Genomic DNA, 26,578 nt, shown 5'->3' on the forward strand with positions numbered 1-26,578 from the left:
AACCAGTCCCAGTGCCGTTGCTGTCATAGGCTAACTGGAGCCAAAAACATTGCTGTCTTGATTTTAGGACCATGTCAACTATAGCCGACCTCCATTCGTTTTCTGTCACAGCAGACGATTTGACGTTATCGGTACAAGGTGATGCAGCTCAAGATTCAGAGGACACTTTCCTTCAGCTTCCGATGATTTCTTTTATATTTTCTGCTATTAAGACCCATTTTTATGGCTGGCTGCTCAACGAAGCGCTTTATAAATTCTGAAAGCTATTGGAAGGGAATGGTTGTATAGAAGATTAGTGCTTGTTAATACTGCCAGCCGACGGGTATCTGGAGCTATTCAGGGCGCTAAACATGACAAAGTGCAAACCACGTTTTGCCTCAAATCTGACAGTGTCAAAGGCTTAGACTGCAGTGTCTATATACAGTGATATGTAGAAGCTGCAGAAAACAAATGGTGCACAATTTGTAATTAAACCCTATTGCACAAATGATTTTTAGCCCAAAATATATGCATTTAAACTTCTATCCTGTTTCCACGAAAATAAGACACTTATATTCCATTTTTGCCCCAAAAGAGGCACAGGGTCTTATTTTCGGGGGTCTCTCATACTCAACTAGCCGACGGCGTCCCAGTGCCTTACACTGGATTACGGCGCTGCTGCGTCCTTACTGCTGACAGTATTTTCTTACTGGTAACAGCTCAGCCAATCAGAGCCGGTGCTTGAATAACCAATCACAGCCATTCAGTGATGTCATTCACTGAATGGCTGTGAATGATCGAGCGCCAGCTCTGAATGCCTGAGTCAGTGGTGCTCGTGATCCAATTACAGCACTTGCTTGCTGGAGGCGGGGTATTCAAAGCCCCACTACCAGGAAGAGAATGCTGTATGCGTGGAGGATTACACTGCAGCCTGCCACTGCGCCAAACACCAGCGCGAAGGGCTCAGACGCTGCTGGCTAGTGAGTATTGCTGTTTCTTTTTTTTTTAATCAAGTGTACCTATGGCTTATTTTCGAGGCAGGGCTTATGTTTCAAGCCTCCCAAAAATCAAGGTATAGCTTATTATCAGAGTAGGTCTTATTTTCAAAGAAACATGGTAGCTGTTTTCAGACAGCTCTGTACATAGCCTGCAGTACCAGCTCGGGCCACTGTGCAGAGTCCCATTCATGTCAATAGGATTCTGCCTGCCATACCAACCCAGGCCACTGTACAATGTATGGAGCTGTGTGAAAACGACTAGTAGTGGGAAAACTCTTTTTTTCTGCACAAAAAATCACAGTAGGCTATGTTATTTTATCCTCTGGAGTCCTGTAAAAAAGATATCTGTTAAATGAGTGATTAATCTATGGGTGATGGATGCCACCGTGTAGCATCTGTGACCAGCATCCACATCAGCATTACGGCTTTCAGTTTCTCTATTCCATTTTTGGAACATAATAATACAAAAAAAAAAAAACGAATTACAGGTTTTCGTTTCAATCCCCCCTATTGAAATCAATGGGCTTTCGAAAAAAAGGAAAGCTTTTAGTTTACATCCATTCTGTTATAATTCAGTTTTTTATACTGATCTTAGTAACCGCTGAATACCTAAATGTAGCAGAAATGGAGAGGGCACTACATTTGTGGAATTTTCTTGTTTTTTTTTGGTGAGGGGGGGGGGGGAGGAGGGGGCACTTGGTATATGAAAGAGGCAGATTTTAGTGAGATTTACTATCAACATGGATTACAAAAAAAAAAAAAGTTAGTTACACTTTAAAGGTGGAGGCATCTGTGGGTATAGAATCAAATCCTATAAACTATATACAGTATCCCAGATCTCAGTGTCTACTCCTCTAATCTATGTTGCCCTCAGGTATAGTTCTTGTAGGTCCACTTTAATAATCATATACCAGGCCTGAATACCCTTCCTGGATATTCTCAGTATGTGGTGTAACTCCCCTAGAATAGTGTGCATCCTCTTAACCCTTTCCAATCCAATTTGTATCCTGGTTTTCCTAGGGGGCTTACTCTTTTTTCTGCCATTATACAATGGCGCTATCTGCTGACTAAAGCCAGTACTGCATGAGGTGACACGTTGGATAGGCTCTGACAGCAGAGAGGCTGGCAATATACAGTAAGAGAACCCCGATGGATGTATTCCAATATCGGAGCTGTGCAACCTTAAATCATAATGTCTTTAGATGTCAGACAGTGGATTGGAAAGGGTTAAGCTTATAACTGCACAGCGTAGATATAGACTTGTTTTCTTAAGAAGATAGCAGAATATAAGACATAAAAGAACAGTCTGACCTATCCCACTGCTGCCCTGTCCCAGTGATGTCAAGGAGGCCATTCACTGATAAGGAGCCTCTGGCAGGCATTGCTGACAAGAGACAAAAGATGAAAGGCTTAGCTACAATAATTGTGTTCCTTGAGGTTTCTGTGTCCGCTGGTTGCATCTGTTTTTTTGCTTCAAAGCACTGGCTTGACAGCTTGCTATATGGTCTACCTGCTCAAATCACCATCAGACCGGGATAACAGGTGAAGTAGAGTCAACAGCAGTGAAGAAGTAATAAAGCACCGGTCAGGGTAAACATCCCTACAAATAGACAAAAATTCCCACTGCTGGACCTTTTTCTTTTTTGCATTCCCCTATTCAAAAAAGTATAACTTGTCTGTTTTTCCAGCAACATGCGGACTTGTTATTTGAGGAATGAACTCTATTTTTCAGTGGTACCATTTAATGTACCACAATGTATGGGACAACTTAAAAGGTTCTAGGTGGAGTGAAATAGAAAAAACACGCAATTTCACCATTGGGGTAGAGGGTGGTGTTTGCTTTTACAGCATTCATGGTGCTTATAAAATGACATTAACTTTATTCTGTAGGTCAGTATGATTTCAGGAATAACACATATGTACATTGTATCCTTATGATGTGCTACTTAAAAAATAAATACATTTTTTTAACCTTATTTGCATTTTTTTAGCCCTCATCAGTGACTTAAAAATTGTTTAACTACTTACACAGTATACTGCAATATTTGAGTATTGCATTAAATTGTATTCGGACAGGAAAACATTCATAGCACTCCCTGGGTGCCTTCACCGTGCCCTAAAACTGCCATGACACCCAAACGGCCACCCACAATGTCATTATGGGCAAGCAGTTCTGGAATACATGCCTTTCAAGATTGACAGCAGCATTTAAATGGTTAACCGCCTTGATCAAAAGTTCTCTTTGATCGTGGCTGCTGTGGCAGAGTGTCCACTGTCAAAGACAGCTAAGACCTGCCATGAATGTAGCAGGCTCGGATTAAGAGTGTTGGATGTGAGGCCACAGAGAAGGATGTTGCAGTAGTCTAGATGGAAGATGAAGGCATGCTGTAGTATTTTTGTTGAGTCTCTGTTGATGAGAGATCGTATTACGAGATATATTTTTGATTTAGAGATGGCAGAAGGTGGAGAGGGCTGGTATGTGTGGTTTGAAAGACATGGCAGAATCAACTGTTGCACAAGGAGATTGGACTTGTGGGACCGAAGAAAGTATAGAACCACTGATTGTGACTGATAGACTTGGAAGGGAGTGCTGAGTGAGATGGGGTAAAGATGATGAGTTCAGTTTTCTTGATACTGAGTTTTGGAAAGTGGGAAGAGAAGGAAGAGGATATGGCCAATAGAAATTTTGGGATTCTGAATAGTAGAGAGGTAACATCTGGGCTAGAATGGAAGATCTGAAGGTCATTGGCATAAAGGTGGTACTAGAAGCCATGGGATTCTATGAGCTGTCCTAAGCCAAAGGTGTAGATAGAGAAGAGTAGAGGTTCTAGGACAGAGATTTGGGGACATCAACAAAGAGGAACAAGGTGACTATGAGGTGTGTGTACAGAAAACACTAAACTTTCTGTCAGTGAGGTATGGGGAGTTCCAGGAGAGGGCCCAATGTGTTATGCCAAGGGAGGACAGAAATTGTAACTGCAGAGTGTAGTCAACCCTGTGAAAGTAGAGGACAGGGCTAGCAGGAGAAGCACGGAGTAATGTTTACAGGCTTTTACAGTTAGTAGATCATTGTCAACTTTGCTTAGGGCAACTCTGCTACAGTGGTGGGTCGGAAGCTAGATTGCAGTTGGTTGAATAGTGAGTTGGATAAGAGATGGCAGGACAGGTCAAGGCGGATGTGCTGTTCTAGAAGCTTTGATGCAAATGGTAGAAGTAAGATGAGGATGCAGCTGGAAAGGGGCGATGGACTGAAAGATTAAGGGTTGGAGTGATGGTTGCATGTTTAAAAGATGAAGGGAAGATGCGAATAGTCAGTGAAAGGTTGTGAAGGTGGGCTACGGCCAGGATGAACAGTTGTAAGGTTGTGGATAAAGAGAGATGGGATTGGGTTAAGTGCGATTTGGAGACTGGAATGGAAAGCTTTTCCTTGATAATCGCAGTGAAGTGGGCTATGGCCAAGGTGGGAGAGGACCAAGCAGCTGTGCAGAGGGGTTGTAGGGTGTTAAATGTAACACAGAAATATGTCTGAACCCATCCAAAGTTACCATTCACTGGATTTTTGTGGACTTTATTATTTCTTCACTTCTTTTTTGATGTCATTCAAATTCTTTCCTTTTTACCAGCAACTATTTTTTTATTGTCAAAGGATCACATGTATGTTATCGGGACCATTACTTCTAGCCCTGCATGCCTTCAGACCATGAAATCCCTCATAAATAAGGGCTAATCAAATGATAACTACAAGCAATTTCTCAAGTGCTTAAGCTTGTACAGATTTACGAATTGACGTTATTGTATTTCTTTCAGTGCTTTAGGCCATGAGTGGTTCACATGTTGTATTCCAGCTCAATAAGAGACAAGCGGGTACTAAATAGAACTGCCGAGTTCTCCTTGTCCGTATGAAAGATGAAGAGCAACACTGCTTCAAATGCAATAGCAGCGTACAGTCCTTGGTAAGTAATTTCTTATCTGCTACCCGGGAGCGCAGGGAGGGAGAACTATTCTTGACTACCTTTGGTTAAATTTAAATATTTCAGCTATTTCTGCGTGGCTTTCCGTGAGCAGAGAGCTGCTGCAATAGACAATTCCTTGGCTAATATGTGTTTTTTTGTCTCATACCTCAGTGTTCTTTTACCCACTTTTCTCAGTCTATTGCATTTGGAATAATTACGGTACTGTAGTGGGCGCATCAAGAGAGAGTATTTATGGAGGCAGTATTCTATCACCTCAGTGCGAATCTTGTAAATAATCACATTGGGTCTCATTTATCACAACTGTCTCTTAGAAAAACTGGTGCTGTCGCCCATAACGATACTCAGCACTTGGCTTTTACTGTTCATGATAAACAAATGTACTGCGATTTCAATATGGGATTGTCAAGAAAAGACAAGCTTATTAACTAATAAGGTCTTGTTTTACACACTTTTTCTTTGCATCCCCTTGCAAAAACGAATGCCTTGTTGCAGTATGCACTCTGAGGCATCAGCATCCTTGTATCGCAGCATCCTTGTACACGCGATCGTGTTCACACTTTGCAGCTCAGAGTCACCAAGTAACATTGATATTTCTTTTTCAAAGCGTGTCTCATTCTTTGCATTTTTGTAACATTTTCCCCACATTGACTTGTTTTACTACAATTTGCTATAGTTTTTGATGAGATTGCGGTAAAAGCTACAACTTCATCGAGAACCTGATCGACAAGCTATATTGCCGATAGGCAGTGTAAAACAGTCTTTAATGGATAAAAACATCAAAGATAAAGCCATTGTTTGTCATTAACCCCTTTAGTGACCACCAATACAGCTTTTTATGGCAATCATTGATGGGCTTTAACCCTGCATGTATGCCTTTTTATGGCACTGCAGGTTTAATCCTACTCTGGAAGTGAATAAACCTCAGTTACCGACCATTGAACTCCTATGCCATGATCAGTAGCAATCATGACATTTAAGAGAGTGACAGGGAGAGTGGGCTCCCCCTATCACCCATTAGCACCCTGTGATGCGATAACGTGGTGCAGTCGGCCTCCCATGACAAAGGCCTCTGTGTCTACTATGTTATTCAGCCTATCAGACTGCCTTCCGCTGGAACTAATAGGCTGCTGTTATAGGCATATAATACACTGCATTACATACATAATACAGTATACTATTCTCGCAATTGAATGATCACATCTTTGAGGGCCTAAAAAGTAGTGTAAAAAAGTTCACTAAAGTTTGAAGGAGTTTTCTAATTTTACAGACATTGCTGGAACTAGGGGGATGAGACATACATAAAAAAAACAGTAATCCTCACGATCCAGTGCACGCTGCTCCTCCGCCGCCACTGGTTGCTGCTCTGGTTTCAGTTTAGGTCGGGCTGCAATGGTAAGATGGGTTGTTTACCAGTGTGACTGCTGCAGTCAAGAAGAGGCCAGCAGGGATGTCATCCGTGAGGTCCCATAAACCTGCAACAAGGCCTCTATATTAGAGGCCCATGTGATAGGTTTATGGAACGTCACCAGGCCTGCTGGCTGGGTGAAGTCAGCTGTCAGATGCTGGACCCCTATGGTGAGTATTAATATTTTTTGCTCTGGGCATGGGGGCCCTCGATAAGTATATAAACCAACTCAGAAAACCCCTTTAATTGACCAAAAAATCCTCTGTAAAGAAATACACATTTTCCTACACAAAACACTTTTTAAATTGAAAAAAAAAATATCAAAAAGGAAAACAAAAAACCCACAAAAAACCCATGTTTGTAATGATGCAAACAATAACAATATTTTATTATTTATCCTGCATAGACCAAACGCTAAAAGTAATTTAAAAAAAGCCAGAATTGCTATTTTTTTGTCTATCCGCCTCCCAAAAAAAGCAATAAAAAGTGGTCCAAAAGTTGCATGTATCCCAAAATGGTGTCAATGAAAAGGATAACTCGTATTACAAAAAACAAGACCTCACATAGTTCTGCTGTCGTAAAATAAAAGTTAAAGTTATGACTCTTTCAATATGCTGATGAAAATAGAAGATAATAATTAAGGCACACAATAGGCCGGTTAGTAAGGGGTTAATCAGCTGTGCACACACATTTACAATGCCGGGTTACAATACAAAACTGATACCGCCTGCTGAGGATGGGATGAGAATTGGCCATTACATAGTAAGAACTATTTTTCGAACCAGCAGTCAGTGGTCTGCACTTGTTCTGTGGACACAGGGCTTTAAATGATGTAGTGAAAGCCGCCATTGGGAGATTCTGTGACAACCGTCACATACACAGGGCTATAAGGATCTGTAGTTAGCACCTCTAGATTGTCACTACCAATTTTGTCTGATAGTTAATTATCCAGAAATGTGCAAGGGACAATGCTGGCATCAGGATTACAAGTAAAAATCCAATGGGAAACCATGGTTTTCACCTGGAGCCGGTCACATCCCAGCAGTACTAAAAACTAAGTTATGGTGCTGTTAGGGGATATGACAGGGGAGTTGGGGGATGTATTTTTTTAATGCTCACCCACTCCTGCGATCCAGCGGAGTCTCCCTCTGAAGACGGCCCAGAGTCCCATGCATGCGCTCTCCTGTACAGTCCATGGCGGAGCACACACACGGGTCTCTGAAAAGATTAGGAAAGTTACAAGCACCGACTTTAGAGGGTGACACTGCCGGATTGAAAGAATAAAAAAATGCCTCACCCTGTACCCTGTCACATTCCCCAACACTACCATAACTCAATTTATGGCATTGTGGAGACATGACCGCCTCCATTTAAATCAGGGGTTTTCAACGAGGGCCTTATGCCTTCAAAAGGCCCGATTGTAATTGTAAGACTGTATCGTAATAATGACCCCCATAGTAGCGGCAGTAGTAATGGTGTCCTCCATAACGACCACAGTAGTAATCGTGACTCCACTTAATGACCACAGTAAGTAATAGTGACTCCATATAGTGGCCCCAGTAGTAATAATGAACTCCATAGTAATAGTGACTCCAGTACTAAGTGTCCCTTATATTGGTGGCCCCAGTAATAGTGCTCCCCATAGTGGCCCCAGTATTAGTAACCCCCATTGTGGCCCCAGTGCTAATTGTAACCCCAGTAGTAATGTCCCCTATATTGGTGGCCCTAGTATTAATAGTGTCTCCTATAGTGGTTCCAGTAGTAAAAGTACCCCCTTTATTCATCTCAGTAGTAATAAGTGACTCCCGTAGTCGTCCCAATATTAATAGTGACCACCCTATTGGCCTCTGGCTAGCCAGCTGTAACAGTCTGGAGCAAGTCCGGAGCCTGACACTGTAACCTGAGTGGACAGATAGCATGGTCAAGGAAAGCCAAGGGTCGGTATCTGTTGCAGTACAAGGGAACAGGCAGGTAGCGTAGTCCGGATATAGTCAGAGGTCAGTAACGCTTAAGTATCTGTTACAGTACAAGGGAGCAGGCAGGTAGAGTAGTCAGGATTTAGTCAGAGGTTGGCAACGGCTTGGTATCTGTTACAGTACAAGGGGGCAGGGAAGTAGCGTAGTCAGGATTTAGTCAGAGGTCAGTAACGGTATCTGTTGCAGTACAAGGCTAGATTCGGCCGGCGGGCCTTGTGTTTGACAATTCAGTTTTAAAGGGAAACAGCAAGGTCCTGTGAGTTCCATAGCCTAAGGTTCATAGGACATGGGCAGCTATCCACAAAGCTGCACCTCAGTCATTGATCGAACTTATCTCTTCGTTCTGTGTGCACACATACTGTCCTCCCATTATGGACGGTGAGTGCGTGTATGCCTGGAATGACAAGACAATTCCGCTCAATGGACTGAGCAGCGACTTCGTGGGCAGACAGGGAAGCAGGTGAACGTTACATTCCTGGACTCTGCAGCTACTGCCCTATAAACCCCATAACCATAGGTTATCGGGCTCATAGGACCTGAGGGAATTACTCATCTGAGGAAAAAAATATATTCCTAGGTCCATTGTAATACAAAGTCTCTTCTGATGTCCACCGCTAGTAAAGTGCTCTTTTTTATTGTGGATAATATAAATTTACAGTGGTCATCAATTCGAGACACTATCATTGTCTTCTCTATAAACCATGAAATTACACAAAACCCTTTTATTGCTGTGTTAGATCACTAATAATAAGCAATCTGAAGAATCCCTGTGCATTTGGAGTTTGGAGCCTATTACCTCCAATCAGCTCGGCCTGTTTTACTGCTGTGCAGTCATTTGCATTTATGTGCTAGTGTTCAATAAATATTCAGCAATAAGGTGTAGGTATATAAATATTTAGGGAAATTGGCCTCTAATGTGCCTAATAACAAGTACAGAAATAAAAGGCAGAGGAGAGAATTGATACAAAGGTTTCTATCTACTGCTCTAATAACGACATAAATCACTGTATAATAGCAGAAACAGCAGATCACAAATAGTAAAAAGAAATCATACAAATGGCAAAAACAATCACTCTTCCCATTGTAACCCACCTGCCTCTTGGATCAATTCATTTCCTGCTCAGTTATAGGAAAGGGGAATCCCCTGGCCGAACGGATCTCCCTTATTATGGAACCGAACAGAGCCGTATGGTCCCCATTGACTAAATTAGTGTCTGTCTACTTTCCGCTCAGCTGTTTGGCGTTTAATTGGACAAAAAAGGGCTGCATGCATAATTTTTTCGAATGTTATTTTGTACCAGCTCTGTGACGGTACCTGCGAATGGAGCGCCACCTATTGGAAGGCAGCAATCCTAAAAGTCAATGTCATGTCAGACTTTTTAAAGAAGCCTTAGTACAACGACTGGGAATCGTGAGCCGATGTCAGAATAACAATGCACAGACAGCTGTTTCGGGGTGATTACCCCTCTCTGTGTTAGACAGATTTTTCTGGCTAACACGGTGCCATGCTTTTTCTGCTAAACATCTTGTGTAGTTTAGGAAAGTCATTTTTCTATGTCCTTTCAGAGAATTCCGAACTAGTAGAAGTGGAACCCTGTTCAGGACTATACATAAAGGGACTCTCACTATGGAGGGCCCAAAATGAAGGTAGACATCCAAAATTATTTTAGTAGAAATTCGTTTATTTTAGATTTTTTACCCAACAGACAAATCCTTTAAATTCATAGTAGGTAATGCTGAAAAAAGACATGTCTATGCAGTTCAGTCTATTAACCCCTAGTGTTGAGCCAGAGAAAGGAAAAAAAAAACTAAACGAGGTAGAAGCCAATTTTCCCCATTTAAGGGAAAGAAATTCCTTCCTGACTCCAACCTGGCAATCAGAATAATTCACTGAAAAGGAATATTTAAAAACGAACCTTTAATAATACTTTCAAAATAATGGACAGACTAATAACAAAGAGAACACCCTGTTCTTTTTGTTTGCTGTTAGCCTGTCTATTATTTTAAAAGTATTATTAAAGGTTCGTTTTTAAATATTCCTTTTCAGTGAATTATTCTGTGGTTTAGAATTAAACTGCTTCAGTGAATGACAATTTGGTAATTGGGAATAAACCCTGGATCAAAACCCCTGTTGAAGTTATTAATGATTATATGTATATACACACACACTATATTATATATATATATATATATATATATATATACACATACATACACACACACACATACACACACTATATAAACACAGACATACATACATATAGAGCCCTCACTAACTAGCCACTAATTCTCTAACTTCCCGATGTCGTACAAACATGAAATTTGGCAGGAGCATTCTTTAAGTCCTAAATGAGGAAAGTGGGAGGGGTGGCACATTCTGCAGAAGGACATCAATACATGCAGCCTGAGGAGAATCTAACGCTCCTCTATATGTCTACATATTTTATTCTTTGGTTCCTCTAAAGTAACCGTGACTTCATAAAATTAACTCGGGCGAAGCCGGATATATCAGCTAGTAACATATAATATTGTATGGCTCAAGAAAGACCTCCAGGCCGCTCTTCAGCTGTAGGCATAGATCTGGGCAAATTGTTTTTTTTATTCATGACATTGCAAACATGCCGTAGCTTTCGAGAAATTACACTGTAGTTGGAAATCCCCTATAAAGCGTCTTATCCACAAAAGACATGTTTCCTCTGCATGACAACTGTTATCTAGCTGTGTGTGGTCAAATAAAATCCACACAAGAAAAAAAAACCAAACACTGATCCCATTGAAATCAGAGGGTCTATTTATATGGTGTTTGTAAAATTGCCCCGATATGCAGTCCACTAATAGCAGCAATTTTCCCAGTTAGGCGATGTTCTTCCGCTAAGCTTTGAACATAGCAGTTTTAGGTCATGACCTTGCATTGTAGATTCGCGGGCCTGACTAGGTAATCTTCCTTCCTCCTTCCATTTTGCTGTGTAACTTAATGTATGTGACAGCTTCCGTGGTAGAAGATTGTGAATGTATAAGTTATGAGTAAACACAGTGATAGAACAGCGCGTTATTAATACGTTTTGAATTGTAAATAGGAGATAAAAATAATCGCCCTTTCCAGTCGCGGCTCTGACGGCGCGCACCTGCTGTTTACCGCTGGAATAAATGGCCAGATGGGAAATGAAGGACTTAATTTTGTAGGGGGATTTGTACCGTGCACAGGAGAGCGCTTCTTCAAATCAACTCAAAGTGCTCCCAAGTTGCACGGCTATTGGAAAGTTACATGCCGTACATTATGACACCGTTTAGGAAAGCAAATGCAGAACAAAAGGCTCTAAGTGATGTCTGAGGCCAAAAGTTCTTCAATGCTTATGCAAAATGGGTGCCACCTGCCGCTTTAAGTGGATTATTATATCATCTTGTATGCAAAGATTTTCACTATGCACTTAGAAAAGAATGATGAGAGAAGACGATTCACCCACTAATTCCATCTCATATGGACTGTATATTCCTTTCACCCATGTGTTACATTGTGTACATAGAGGCACGGGGTTCAGAGAGAGTGATGGGAGCAAAACTGTTAATACGTAGCTAGAGTTTCTTTTCATTAAATAAGTTTTCCAATCTTTAAACAAAAATGTGCAAATGCTTTCCGTGCAGCAATATTAGTCATTTACCAGTGTACTGTGAAAAGCCTCTGAAAGCTAGTCTCACATGCAGCCGCATGACCATGCTTCTCCTGCTTGTGTGATGGCCTGTACTCTGAACATGTAGTCGGTATTATTGTATCTTGATGCCACCAGAAGCACTGGTGGAGCCAAGATACAAGGTGCTTGACAGGGGGTTGATGCCCCGTTCATGATTGTCCCCTTTCTTGGGCTCACAGGTCCTGCTTCTCGCCCCACGGTGACTGTAGGCGGCGTGCCACAGCCCCGCTTTCACTGTCCCAGGCGGCCCTTTTTCGGCTTCACAGATTTTGCTGCTGGCCCTGCTGTCACCTCCGCTGCCTTGTATCGTGCCGCTGTGACTCTCCCTGCCGACTGTTTCTTGGCGTGACACCTCCTGCTCCCGGCCAGGGTGCGAGTGTAGCAGAGCCGCGGGAACACTGCAACTGCTAAGGTGAGTATACATGGCCCCTGCAGCGCTCACCAATTTGTGCCTCTTAAACTCCAACCGCCGATGCTCAGTCATCCATGGCACGGCACCGCTGTGAACTCCCGACCGCCGCTGCTGAGTGCTGCGTACCACAGCACCGCTGTGAACTGAACACAGACGCTCAGCGCTGCAGCCCACAGCAGCGCTGTGAACTTCGCCGGTCCTCCGGTAAGAGCCACCGGTCACCGCTCCCTCGCACAGCAGCGCTCTGAACTGCAGACCGCTCTAACCTTTCTGCATGCCATCGTTCGCTGCCCAGCAGCGCTCATAAGTCCTGAGTGCCGCCTCTAACCTTCCTCCACGGCGGCCGGCGGTGGCTACAGGACCTGTGAGGGCAAGGACAGGGAGAATGCAGGACAGCCAATCAGGAACAGGGGGCGGCAACCCCGTCAAACTCCTTGTATCTTGGCTCCACCAGTACTTCCGGTGGCGTCAAGCTACAATAATACCCATGTAGTGATCTTCCCTATCTGTAGATAGGTGTCATGCATAAAAAAGGAGTAATTTCAGCACTACCTTTCACCTTGTACTACAGGTACATGCAGCTGTAAATAGAGGAAATGACCCTGAGACAGGAGAGGAATGCTACAAACTGCAGTCCTTCACAATAGCAATCCCACTCCCCAGCATCAGAACAAAGGTGTGATACAGAAGTGGGCAAAATTATGAAAATAAAAACTAATCACTGCCAAGCTTTGATGGTATTATAATGAGATCATTCACACATACTTAAGTACTTTTTTGTATTTTTTTTATAATCTCAGAAAACTGCATTTAATATACAGATCCATGTACTCAGACAATTCATCGTCAGTCATATACACTGCTGGGAACAAGGAAAAAAAGCTTTAGGTGCTGAAATGTAACACGCTGTAGTTGTTCCTTAGTAGTGCGGTCGGCATATCACGCCAGCATTCCCAAAAACAGGAGTAACGTATTGTAAGCAGAGGCTCTGGCAATATGTAAACTGTAGACCTGCTCAATGCTGGAGGATGCAATACCCACAACCAATTTTAAGCTCTGTTCTATGATTTCTCTCCAGGGATTAGACATTCTACATTGAGAGGTGTGAATGGCTAAAAGCTGCCGCTCATTGCTACATGATGACCACCTGTGGAGGTTCCCTCTCCTGTCTGAGTGCAGCCATAGAGTTGCTTCCCTGTGTGATAATCTCACGGCCGAATCCTGTTACCAATTGTATCATTGTAATGGCCATATGGATGATGATGTTGATATTTCAGTCCAAACTGCAGACATGATGTTATGGAGCAGGGGGAGCCGAGCAGATGGTATATAGTTTTATGGGGGAAGATCCAGTATAACTTGTATTTTATATATTTACATCATTCTTAGCTGAACAGTCCAATGGGCGGAGCTACCAGTGACTGTCAGCTATCCCTGTATGCACAGTCATACACAGATAGCTGCCAATTACTGATGGCTCCGCCCATTGGACTGTTCAGCTAAGAATGATGTAAATATATAAAATACAAGTTATACTGGATCTTTCCCCATAAAACTATATGCAATATGTTCTATGACATGATGTGTGCAGTTTGGACAGCAAGTGTGAACTGACAGATTATCTTTAGGCCTAAAGTCCACTTGCATGCATGGATTCCTCTGCTGAATCCCGCAGACAAATGCAACCATACCCACGGACATGGAGAGAAAAAAAAACATTTTCTTACCTGTCCAGCCAGATCTTTTTTTCCTCAGCACAGCGGATGCGTCCGGACGCGCCGGCGCCATGCCGGGCGCATACGAAGCACAATTTTTAAAAAAAATTTTAAATCTCCTGCTTTCTTGCGGATAGTGGCACGTCCACAGTGACAGCTGTGGCTGCACCGCATATTGGACGGCTTCCATTGACTTCAATGGAAGCCATCCCACTGACTTCAATGGAAGCCATCCCACAGGATCCGCAGAAAAATGGAGCATGCTGCAACTTCCTCCTGTACGTGCGACCCGCCCCCAGGAAAAAAACCCAAAAACATCAGCATGCTTTAAATTGTCTAGCGGATTCTAATGCATCCCTATGGGGGGCTAGAGGTGCGGATCTCCTGCGCAGGAGACTCGCACGGATTTTATAATTAAAATCCGCCCGTGGACATTGGGCCTAAATGCCATTTTTATTCATAAATATTTACCAATTTTCCAACCACAGTGGTGGGAGATTAGTGAACATACTATGAGAGGATTCCAAAGGCGTGCAAACCTTAAAGCCACTCTCACACGTGCTTTTTACCATGATTACTGTGGCGTTTTGAAGCCCCAGGTAATTGCGGTACAACGCTCCCATTTATTTCAATTGGGCCTCATAGACGTGCGCTCAATGGCGGCGTTTTCTAATGATTTTTGACTGCTGTCTGCTCTATTTTAACGCACTTAGGGCATCTCATCACCCATCATACTGATGGGGTGCGCTAAATCCAGCTGTCAGATGTAGGACCCTGCAACTAAAAATGAAAGGAAAATCACGGCAAAACACTGCAATTAAAATTGGGGCGTTTTGCCAGCCACGTGTGAGAGTGGCCTAAAGGCAGATCATGTACTTGGTTTAGGGCTTCTGGAAGGAGGATGCATAGCCCAGACTGGTTGCATCCCTTATTTCGAAGGGATATGCCTATAATGGACATTGATGGCATATTGTGTGGACTTGCACTTATTTGCTGAACCGACCTGGGTCATTGGTGCGGCCAGGGGAATTACAAAAACAGTCTATTTTTTAGCAGCCAGTTTAGCTGTTTCCACACTCCACACATGGTCTGTATTCTCATCACTGCCACGTTTAGTGGAAATGGAAATACCCCTTTAACAAGTGGCGGGAGATTGTAGGATCTGTAGAGAAGAGAACTCCACACAAACAAGGGTGTGTAAAGGAGATGGGGCAAACAAGCACTAGTTCCTACTGCCTCATATGCTAGACGGCTAGTAGCATTATCCAAGCACCAGAAGGGGGTCCCATTGTAATCTTTGCCATGGCTCCCCACGGGAATCCTATGTGCACTCCCTTCGGTTTGGGCCCCGTTGTGTATACAGACATAATATTAGGGCCACAATGGGTATGTTTCTGAACACGGGACAAACAGGGGGATCCATCTTGAGGTGTCAATCCTCGTTTTCATGTGCACTCTGGAAAAAAAAAGTCTTTAAAATGACATATTCCTAAAAAAAAACCTGTGGGGTCAAAATACTCCTGACCCCCTCAGTAAGTACATTAAGGGGTTTAGTTTTTAAAACTGGGGCATTTGTGGGGGTATCTATCATTCTGACACCTACGAGCCTTTGTTTTCCTGCACCAAGCTAAGATTAAAAAGTGTTCCTCAAAATGTTGATGTGTAATGTTAAATTTGTACGTCTCCTAAATGGTTAAAAAAAAAACACCAAGTTTTTCAAATATGCGCTTAGAATAAAGTAAACAGATGAAAATATATATCTTAGCAAAAATTGTAAGTATGTTTGGACATATCTGAGATATTACAGTTAAAAATGTGAATACATTTTTTTCCAAAATTTTCCCAATTTTGACACTTAATAAATATACACAAATTCTATTCGTCTATTTTTACCACCTAAATGAAGTATAATATGGGGCGGAAAAACAATGTCAGCATTACTTGGATATGCCAAATCTTTACGGAGTTATTCTATGTTAAAGGGGTTGTCTCGTGAAATCAAGTGGGGTTCAGCACTTCTGTATGGCCATATTAATGCACTTTGTAATATACATCGTGCATTAAATATGAGCCATACAGAAGTTATTCACTTACCTGCTCCGTTGCTAACGTCCCCGTCGCCATGGATCCGTCTAAATTCGCTGTCTTCTGGCGTTTTTAGACGCGCTTGCGCAGTCCGGTCTTCTCCCTGGTGAATGGGGCCGCTCGTGCCGGAGAGCTGGTCCTCGTAGCTCCGCCCTGTCACGTGTGCCGATTCCAGCCAATCAGGAGGCTGGAATCGGCAATGGACCGCACAGAGCCCACGGGTGGGAGAAGACCCGCGGTGCATCGTGGGTGAAGATCCCGGCGGCCATCTTGGTAAAGGAAGAAAGAAGTCGCCGCAGCGCGGGGATTCGAGTAAGTAATAAACTTTTTTTTTTTTAACCCATCCCTTGGGTTTGTCTCGTGCTGAACGGGGGGCCTATTGAATAAAAAAAAAAACCGTTTCGGCGTGAGACAACCCCTTTAAAGTGTAACGTCAAAATTTGACTCTGTCACTAAGGCACAAACAGGCTTAGACACTAAGGGGTTAAACACGTGTATATAGTATTAGGCCTCATTTCCATGGGCACACACGGTTCCCAAGTGAGGAATCCCGCAGCGGTTTCCACCCGAGCCCACAGCCATGTGGCCTAAGAAGACATTACTCACCTGTCCGAATCTGACCCCAACCTAATGAAGAGGCCAAAGTAGCCTCAAAAGCTTGCTAATATCATTTTTACGGTTAGCCAATAACGGTATCGCCTCTATAATATTTTTGCCTTTTTTAAACAAGAGCATCACATCTATTTTTCTAGCTAACACGGTATTGCGCTATTTTTGCTCTACATGTAAATCAACATACGACAGAGAATGGAAATTGACTGGTATTATAAACAGATATATCACACTTAAATTTTGAGTACAACCGTACATAAAGTAGTATATTTTCGAAAGGATTATGCGATTCATTACTAAAAAAACCCGAAATTTGTGCATTATTGGCCCCATAAAGGAGACCGGAGGATTGTTTACAGATACATCTCTATATATCTCCAAGCTCCCAGCAGTTAATTTCCGTCTCAGACAGTTTAATGCATTTTTAAAGTACTCATTATTTCAAGATTCCGATAAGAACTCAACGTTTGATGTATACCAGCATCATTTATTTCTCGTTTCCCGTCCGGCCCGTACCTGGAGCATACAGATTTATTAAATGGGGAAATGTAAATGAAAAGGGCTTTTTTTCATTAGTTGTGTGTGAAGAGGAGTTAGTTCTCTCCCAGTCACACTTCACTGATTATTGAAATGAGATGAGATTTTGTATCTGTTTCAGACATGAATCTCTAATAAATCCTTTTCATGAGGTCCTGATGATGAGTTTTGTGGTTGGGGAGGGGCGGCTACTGCCGTTTTCAGAGGCTCAAAATATATTTACTGATTATTAAAACATGAATGCAGATTTATATTGATGTCTCCCAGCTGTGGAAGATTCAATATGCGGAGTTGGAGATGACTAACACGTCTTTTGGTTGTAGATTTAATTCCAGAGACCAATTGACCTTCTGTTGAGGAAAGGGAATTTGTAGACTCGCCACAATTGGCAAGGGCACCATGCCAACTTATCAATAAAAAACATAAAACACTGCATTTTTTGCAAGTGTTTTTATCAACCACGTAGTGAGGATAAATATGAAAAGTATGTTCTAATGGGCAACTTTTAAGGCTACATCTACTATAATAGAAGTAATGTAACAAGGACAACGACCTTGACTTACTTTGCATGACCTTTCCTTAGGCCCGTCACTGTAAAGATCATGTTTCTATAGAGACATGAATAGGTAGACTTGCTCTTGAGAGGATCGCTTTCTGTATGGTCTCACTAAATGGTGTGATTGATCCGGGGTATCATCTTATTGCCATCTGTTCAGCGTAATTTTTACAAGGAATCCTGAAAATGAATAGTCTGGCATCTCACAAAGTCAACATAGTAATAAATATTGTACGTCAAAATAGACAGACTTTTATAATTTATTTGATGTTAAATACTTTTGTATATAGACTTTTGAGGCTATTTAGGTCTCGTCATTAAGCAATAGTCACAGATTATATCGCAAAACACACACACATATTATATACACTAGCTGATATACCCGGCTTCGCCCGTGTTAATTGGATACAGGTGTTTACTTGTTGTTCGCACGGAAAATTTTCATGAAGTCACGGTTACTTCAGAGGAGCCGAGAAATGACATGTATACAAAGAGAGGAGCGTTAGATTCTCCTCAGACTGCATGCACCGATTTCCCTCTGCAGAATGTGCCACCCCTCCTACTCCCTCCACTTTTTTACCCTTAAAAGGTAACGCCCCTTTTTATTCAAATGTAACCCCAGATGGAAGGCTGCAGCTTCTTTTTAGGCTTATAAGCATACTCCTTCCCTGCAGTCCATGGCTGCTTCCTTATGTAACTTACAGCCTTTCAGTGTATGCACACAGAGGTTAGCTAGATTCTTCTCAGTATATACACACACACAGAGATCAGTTATATTCTCAGTATATACACATAAAGGTCAGTTATATTCTCAGTTTATGCACACAGAGGTCAGTTAGATTCTCCTCGGGATATACACATAGACGTCAGTTAGATTCTCCTCAGGATATACACATAGAGGTGAGGTAGATTCTCCTCAGTATATACACATAGAGGTGAGGTAGATTCTCCTCAGTATATACACATAGAGGTGAGGTAGATTCTCCTCAGTATATACACATAGAGGTAAGGTAGATTCTCCTCAGGATATACACACAGAGGTGAGGTAGATTCTCCTCAGTATATACACATAGAGGTGAGGTAGATTCTTCTCAGTATGCACATTATTTCCATAGGCTTTATGGTTTCTGAGCAAAGAACTCTCATGTATCATGGATTTTTGCACAGTTTTTCACGCGTAGAATTGAATATTGAAGTTGCAACCACTTTACTTTTCCTATTAAGGACATAAAGAATGGTCGTGGCAATATTACGTTTGTGCAGTACAGATGAGTGTTAATAGTTACATTACATAGGGGTCACTTACCTTTGCGCTTAGAATTGAATAATCAAGTTGCAACCCCTTTACTTTTCCTATTTACAACCTAAAGAATGGTTGTGCCAAATTCCACGTTTGCAGGACACCAGGAAGTTAGAGAATTAGTGGCAAGTCAGTGGATGGATGGATCAAAAGCATCATGAGATTAAATTTCATTTAAAAAGACAGGTGAGCAAATGGGAAGAAAATTTGGAAATTGACAGATCAGGCATAATGAGTTATAAACTTGGGTGCTAAACTTAGCCCTTCTGTTAATGTCAGGAAAGTTCTTTTCAGTTCAAGTTATTTTTTTTATACATGTTCTCTTCTCTCAAGCTGCAGCTACATTCTGGGACTCGCTTCATCACATAAAAAACAAACAAACCATTATTACTTGTTGGTCTTACCGTCCCAGTTATGCAGCACGTGTATGGCACTCCGCAGGACAGAGGCCCAGTGCTGTTGCATGAATGATATGGATTCACCATCCAGTCTGTAAACTGGTCTCCTCCACAGCAAGAAAACTGAAGAAATAAATAGACAAGAAAATATTTGTCAGAAAGGCAGAACATCTTATTACTAACCTTCTCTTTCTATTTATTAAAGACTAATTGGGATAAAACTGGATTTAATGGAAAGCAGCTTCGCTCAGAGTTTTGCTTGAGTTAGGCCTCATGTCCACTAGGAAATTCGGGCCCGCACAGATTCTCCATGCAGAATCCCGCAGCAGGTCCCTCCTTTCCCGGGGACATGAAGCCTGAAAAATGATTTTTCTGACCTGTCCAGACACTGCGGGTTCCCGTCCGTCACGGCCGGATCTTCTTTCTCTCTGCCCGGCGGATGTGCTCGGCACGCCGGCAGCGTGCCACGCGCATGCATCGTGCACTCTTTTTTCTTTTTGAACTCCTGCTCTCCTGCGCCGGAGAGCAGACATTCAGCTGCGGGTGTGCCGCAGATCCGGATGCTGTCCTTGTTTGGTCAGTAAGTTGTTTGAGGGCTACACCGATCCACATGTGTTCTTTAAACTCCATCTAATGGTCACATCTACAGAAGATCAGGATAACTTTGATTTTTGTCAAGCGCGATATAAATGAGGTTTAAATATTACGGCTGCAACATCATTTACCTCTAAAGATCATACCATCATCAATTCACTGGATGCTCAGTGTTCAGCGGTTGTCTATAAAGACCCAACAAAAAATAACACTGCAATTTGCAAAAAGCACGCTTCATGCCTGTGCAGTTTTTAATAAAGGCCTGAGACAAGTCTAATCCATCTATGCCTCCGTTTACCTAGTAATCCGAAGCAGTATTGGATCTCTAGCGATTTCATTATTTTGCATAAAAGCCCGATTCACTTACAATATATTGGAAACTTAGCAATGCAAAGAGCTTACCGCCTTTAACCCCTTAGTGACCAAGCCTGTTTGCGCCTTAATGACCAGCTAATTTTGCAGTTTTTTTCATTGTCGAATTCCAGAAGTCATGACTTGTTAATGTTTCCATTGCCATAGCCATACGAGGGTTGGTTTTTTTTTGCAGAAAAAGTTGCATTTTTTAACATCATGAATTTTGGGGGTACATTTACTGTATTGTATAACTTAATAAATTCTCTTTTAGGGGATTGGGGGGGGGGGGGGGGAGAAATGTCGTTTGTTTTTTTGGATTTTATTTGTACGGCGTTCAGTGTTCAAAATAAATAACGTGATAACATTATTCTCTGGGTCAGCACGATTACGGGGATACCAAGTTTATATGGGATTTTCTAGGTTTTGCTTTACAGAAAAAAAAAAGATTTGCTTTTGTGTCGCCGCATTCCAAGAGCCAAAACATTTTTATTTTTCCACCAATGGGGCTCTATGTGGGGCTTTTTTTTTTTGCGGGATTAGCTTTAGTCTTCATTTATCCAATTTTTGGGAACATTTTGATTGCTTTTTATTCCATTTTTTCCTAGAAGCAATATTGCCAAGCTTTTATTTTTAACAGCATTTACCATGCAGTATAACTGAAATGTTAAATTAATTCTGCAGACCAGGTTTTTTGCAACTGTAACAAAAAAAATAAATAAATCACATCGTTGGGGTCCAATGGGTGACAGAGGGAGCCCCCTTCCTCTATCAGCTTTTCATATGCCACGGTCGCACTGACCGTGGTGTGTAAAGAGTTAAACACCGGGGATAAAAGGTTACTTTAGTCTTCATTGTTAGAGCAAGTGCCAGGCTGTGACCCGACAGCTGAGCATCCGCTCTTCCTTGCATGGAAAACCCACGTTCGGCTTCTCATGCAGCCACTGTCAAAAGGCGGCGCTGCAGAATAAAGCCCCTTAATGGCTGCTGTCATAAGACATATAGAAAGTTGTTAAGGGGTTAAAGTCACATTAGGGATTATTTAAATGGCACTTTATCACTTCAGACATTTATGGCACATACACAGGACAAGCCATAAATGTTTGATTCGTGGATGTCCAACCAATATGTGGCCACCTGTCTGTTCAAGCTCAAACTGGATGTGTTCAACTTGGCTTGCAGAACTGCGGTCAAGAGATCACCTTTCTGTTGGTCGGCTGAGGACACACAAGGATATGCAGTAAATGTCTAAGGTGGGATCTCAATTCCTATTACATAATGCTACTTTTGCTAATTTTTGCCAAAGAGTACAGTGCTTGACAACATCTGTCAGTCCTGTAGAGATGAATGGAGCGGTGGCAGAACATGCTTGACTGTTGCTCTATGTTCGACTGTCACTCCATTCCTACACTGGGACCTGGGGCTTCCATTCTTGTGATTGGTCAGGGTTCTACGGATCAGACACTTAAACAATAATGGAGACAAAAGTGATTGGCACAGGCAGTAGAACGTACTGGACCGAACACTCTGTCCGCACCATCTTGGTGAAGCCAGCATCATGTGGTGATTGACCTCTATCTGCTATAGGTGGGGTTAAGGATTGGTAAGGAGCCTCTCCTCCCACTTGTAAAGTTGTCAGTAGTGCAAGCTTTGTACCATCTCCTGTATTCATATTTTCGGTGTTCCTAGAAGTTTAAGAAGTGGCAATCGTTTTGGTTTCAATTATTGTGCTTTTTCGTAACAGGTGAGGTTGAAGTGCCTGATTAAGGGATACTGTGGGACTTCCACCTATATGCCCTTGGTCCAGGATTTCATGCAGGGCTGACCTTCAGTGGTTTATCTGTACCACAGGCCCATCTAGGATACTGTGTGACATCATTGGATAACACTCACCCTGTGGGTTAGTACAAATGACCCTCTATACATATGCATGTTTTGCCCTCGCCCATTGGTGCTGTCTAAGCAAGATTGAGAATCAAAGAGCAGACACAATTAAAACCTTGGGATAACATCTTTAATAGAAGAGGTCCCCCCCATTCAGGATCTTCATCCACCTGCCAAAAAGACCTCAAACATCTCTGTACAATACAAGAACAGCCATTATTTTCAATGGGAACATTTTAATGCCTCGTTTCCCCTGCGGTGGCGCTATAGCTGAACTGAAATGTTATCACCAGGTTCCTGTACGATTTTCAGCTGGTCGCTGGGGTTCACAGGAACAAGACATCTTGCAATCTGCTTATCATCGGGGAATCCTACTAACAAAAAAAAAAAAAAAAAAGGTTGCCCAGAGAAGATATTGCCTGCTCTCTAATGAAAAGAGAGTACTGGGACCAAAGTCATTTTACAGACTTGCAAAAAAAAAAAATAATTTTCACAGACTTAGAAATGTGAAATACAGAAAAAAAAATAGATTCTCAAATGCCCTAGAAGCTCCCTGTCCAGTGCCGAAGCCCCAATGCCCAGCGCTCGGAACACATACACAATGAAGGGCATAAAACTGCCAGCCGTCTCTATCTAGGTTCTGAGTGGTGGGCACCAATGTTGGACGGGGACCTGCTGGAACAGGTGAGTATACACTTTTTTCTATATTACACACATTTTTAAGCCTGTGATTTTTTTTTTTTAAGATCGTGGAACACCCCTTTAATTGTAACACCCCTTTTTATTCCCTACAGGAGGTAAACTATTATCTGTCAGTCCCTCAATGTTCACATAGATGAGAACGGTGTATGATGTATCTTGCGGAGAGTCACCGGATCACACGGTAAATCAATCCTCCGTAGTGATTTCCATGTGGCGACTGAAGATGATTAGGATGCTTCTATCCTCCTATCTCTTCCATGCATACAGTTGGTCTTGTACATCAATTTTACAATGTTTACTTCAAGACATCAGTCACTTTAAGAGTTCACTGAATTCACCCACAGACTAAGCCCAGCCAGTTTACGCTCTCGGGCCATGTGTTGTAGCATTATTTTCCCCGATTGCCGGCTGGTATTTTAACCCACAGCTTGTATTCGGCATTAGTTATAGAATATTGGAAGGAAGGGTCTTGTGTAGCCAGATGGATGGACCTGGCCTCGTATTTGAAGAATTAGCAGGAAACGACAGAACAAGCAATATTAATTCAAGAGCCACAACCGTGTGACACGGAGAATGGATGCCTCGGACACAGCATCATGCGAGGAATGCATCAGGAAATTGTTATTTACTGCTGGCTTCAGCTGTAAATGAATGATTTGGGATGGCAGACGCCGGCCACAGAGTTTATTTAATAAGCCGTTTATTAAAAGGTAAAGCATCGCAGGTTGCAAATACGGCAAGAGTTCTGGGAAGTGACTTAGGTGGGAAATTTACAGCAATGATATTAGGAATTTCTATTTGAAAGTTTCTGTAAAAAGTATAATTTACTACGTTCTTTTGTTAACTTAAAGGGAATGTGTCATCAGAAAACAAGCTATTGTATAAGCAAGTTTTTATATCAAATGTTTTAGGCCTCATGTCCACAGGGACAGATCCGCAGCGGGTCACCCGCACGTGTGATCCGCGCCCCATAGGGATGCATTGGACACCCGCAGGTAGTTAAATACCTGCGGATGTCATTTTCCCCTGAGGTGCGGATTGCGTGTGCAGGAAAACACCCGCAGCATGCTCCATTTCAGTGCGGGTCTCCCACGCGGACGGCTCCCGCAGGCTTCTATTGAGGCCTATGGAAGCCGTCCGAGTCCGCGGCACACCTGCAGCTGAATTCCTGCTTTCTGGCGCGGGAGAGCAGGAGTTAAAAAATAAAAATGGAGTGCATGGCGCATGCATGCGGCACGCTGCCGGCGTGCCGAGCACTTCCGCCGAGCAGAAGAAAGAAGATCCGGCCGCGATGGAGGGCAGATCCGCAGCGTCCGGACAGGTAAGTAATGCTTACTCATGTCAGTGGGAAAGGAGGGACCCGCTGCGGGATTCTGCATGAAGACTCCGTGGCGGGCCCGATTATCCCCGTGGACATGAGGCCTTATAAGAATTTTGTTGATTATCTTTTTTTTTAATTTTAGATATCATGATCTACATTTAAAAATAAAATAAAATCCTAAATTGCTGCGTTTTTCACACTTTATAATTTAATTGTATAATACTTTGACAATTCCTGTTCTGTAGAGAAACCTATTCAGTCATCTCATTATTATCACAGGCAGGATTAGGGCTCAGTCACACGGGCGCATCGGCACCTGTGTTACTGCAGGAAGGAGACAGACATCTCTCTGCAGCGCCGGGAGAAAGAACATGTGACCCGCTTCATTGCCGGTCATGTGTTTCATCTTCAGCGCTGCAGAGAGACGCCTGTCTTCAGGTACGGCCGTCTTCTCCTGCAGTGAGGGCTCAGTCACACAGGCGCATCGGTGCCAGTGTACGAGTGCCGATGCGCCCGTGTGACTGAGCCCTTACAATGATCAGCCATTCACAATAGTTGATGGTCACAGTACACCTCCTCCACCTTCCTGCACAATGATCTCTGCACAGAACATGCCTGCAATAGGCTCCCATAGAAGTCAATGGGTCGCTATCTGTCCATTGGGTCTATGGCCCATGTGGCGGCTGTAAAAAAATCTTTCTAACTGCTGTTAACTGCAGCTCATGCAAGATGGCCGCCCCCATTGCCAAGAACAAACAATAGAATTTAAAAAATCTACAATCAGAAGAAAAAAAACATTAGAAAAAAAATAGAATATGTTTCAGTATCTGGTTTTAAGTAGAAAAAAAATATAGGCAATATATTCCCTTTAAAAGCGAAAAAAATGAAAGATCTATATTCGAATCGTCTAGTAATCTATCTTTTCACTGAGGCAGTTAATGTCTTTATCAACGAAAACTTCAGCCCTTCACAGTAATAGACAAATTAAAACTGAAATGCTTTATTAATATTGGTTGAAATCTCACGGGCCTATACAAACAGACTCACGTATGTTACACACATAGAGTCTCTCATAGCCCACTGATTATTTAGAGCCTTAAGAGCCTACCATCCAGGCCGGAGGCGCTATCTCTCACTCTAGCTTTTATTATTTTGATGTATCTCTGAAAGCAGTTTTGGGGAATATTGAGCTATTTGGTGATCCAGGACTGACAGATGTAGCTGCCGGTGATTTGACCGTGCTACCAGCATAAGATATTGATTAAGATAGAGACATTGTTCTCAAATCTTGACCCTTCAGGACTGGTACCTGTGTTTGTCTGGGATTACGAGCCAGTTATAGGTCTCCCAGCCACTGCTAACACCAGTTGACTCGACTCTGACTCTGCAGGACTGAGACCTGTGCTGCTCTGGGACTATGTGCCTACATTATGCCAGCTATAGGTTTCTCAGCCACTGCTAATACTAATTCATTCGGCTCTGGTGGCGTTAGTCATAAGCGCCCAGTTACCAACAATACTACTCTATCGAGTCCTGGTGATTGCGCCTGTCAGTCCATTTGGAATCACTAAAAGTCATCTTGGCTCGATCCCTCCATGCTTAGTTGTCAATATCATGATCGAACATTGACATCACTAACATTGGAATCACTACTTTAAGGTTCCTGATGAAATGTCGACATCAGACATAGAAACGCGTCGAACCAAAACCTAGAACCGTGTATAAGGTGCTATTGATCAATCATAGCACTGTGAATAGGCCTCCTTTGTATTTTTGTAGGGCAATTCTTGGTCCTTATTCCTAGGGGTAATATTCGATTAGCCTATCGGCCTAAGGAACTTAGAAATCTAGAACTATTCTAAGTGATGTGGGTCAGTCAAGCACTTTGAACTAGTCCCTCTCATATTTGAACTGGACAATCTCCAATCTTGTCTCCAAGGGGGATCCCTCAATCAACTATCAGTCTAGAGTTAAGGCAACTTACCAACTGCCTTCTCAACCACTCTGTAATTGGTGGTTGAGTGTTATGTTCCCTCGGCCAGTACAACTAGCAGAGCTCTGATTAAACTCCGCTTCGTTATTGACCGTCT

The 26,578-nt window shown here is 42.5% G+C and overlaps 1 protein-coding gene and 1 long non-coding RNA gene across 3 annotated transcripts in view; one reads left to right on the forward strand and one right to left on the reverse strand.

Annotated features, from left to right (window-relative positions):
• LOC136612573 (tetraspanin-15-like) overlaps window positions 1-26,578 on the reverse strand; it is a 152,241-nt gene that overhangs the window by 21,157 nt on the left and 104,506 nt on the right. For both annotated transcript variants that reach the window (XM_066593017.1, XM_066593016.1), the window contains one exon: window positions 19,643-19,759. In XM_066593017.1, coding sequence (XP_066449114.1) covers window positions 19,643-19,759 — 117 coding nt within the window. The remainder of the gene's footprint in view (window positions 1-19,642; window positions 19,760-26,578) is intronic.
• The window catches only part of LOC136612574 (uncharacterized), a 65,142-nt gene that overhangs the window by 7,143 nt on the left and 31,421 nt on the right, over window positions 1-26,578 (forward strand). The window contains exon 2 of the long non-coding RNA XR_010790402.1: window positions 4,785-4,930. This is a non-coding gene — a long non-coding RNA (uncharacterized lncRNA). The remainder of the gene's footprint in view (window positions 1-4,784; window positions 4,931-26,578) is intronic.

Source organism: Eleutherodactylus coqui, chromosome 2 (assembly GCF_035609145.1).
Source record: "Eleutherodactylus coqui strain aEleCoq1 chromosome 2, aEleCoq1.hap1, whole genome shotgun sequence".
NCBI lineage: Eukaryota > Metazoa > Chordata > Amphibia > Anura > Eleutherodactylidae > Eleutherodactylus > Eleutherodactylus coqui.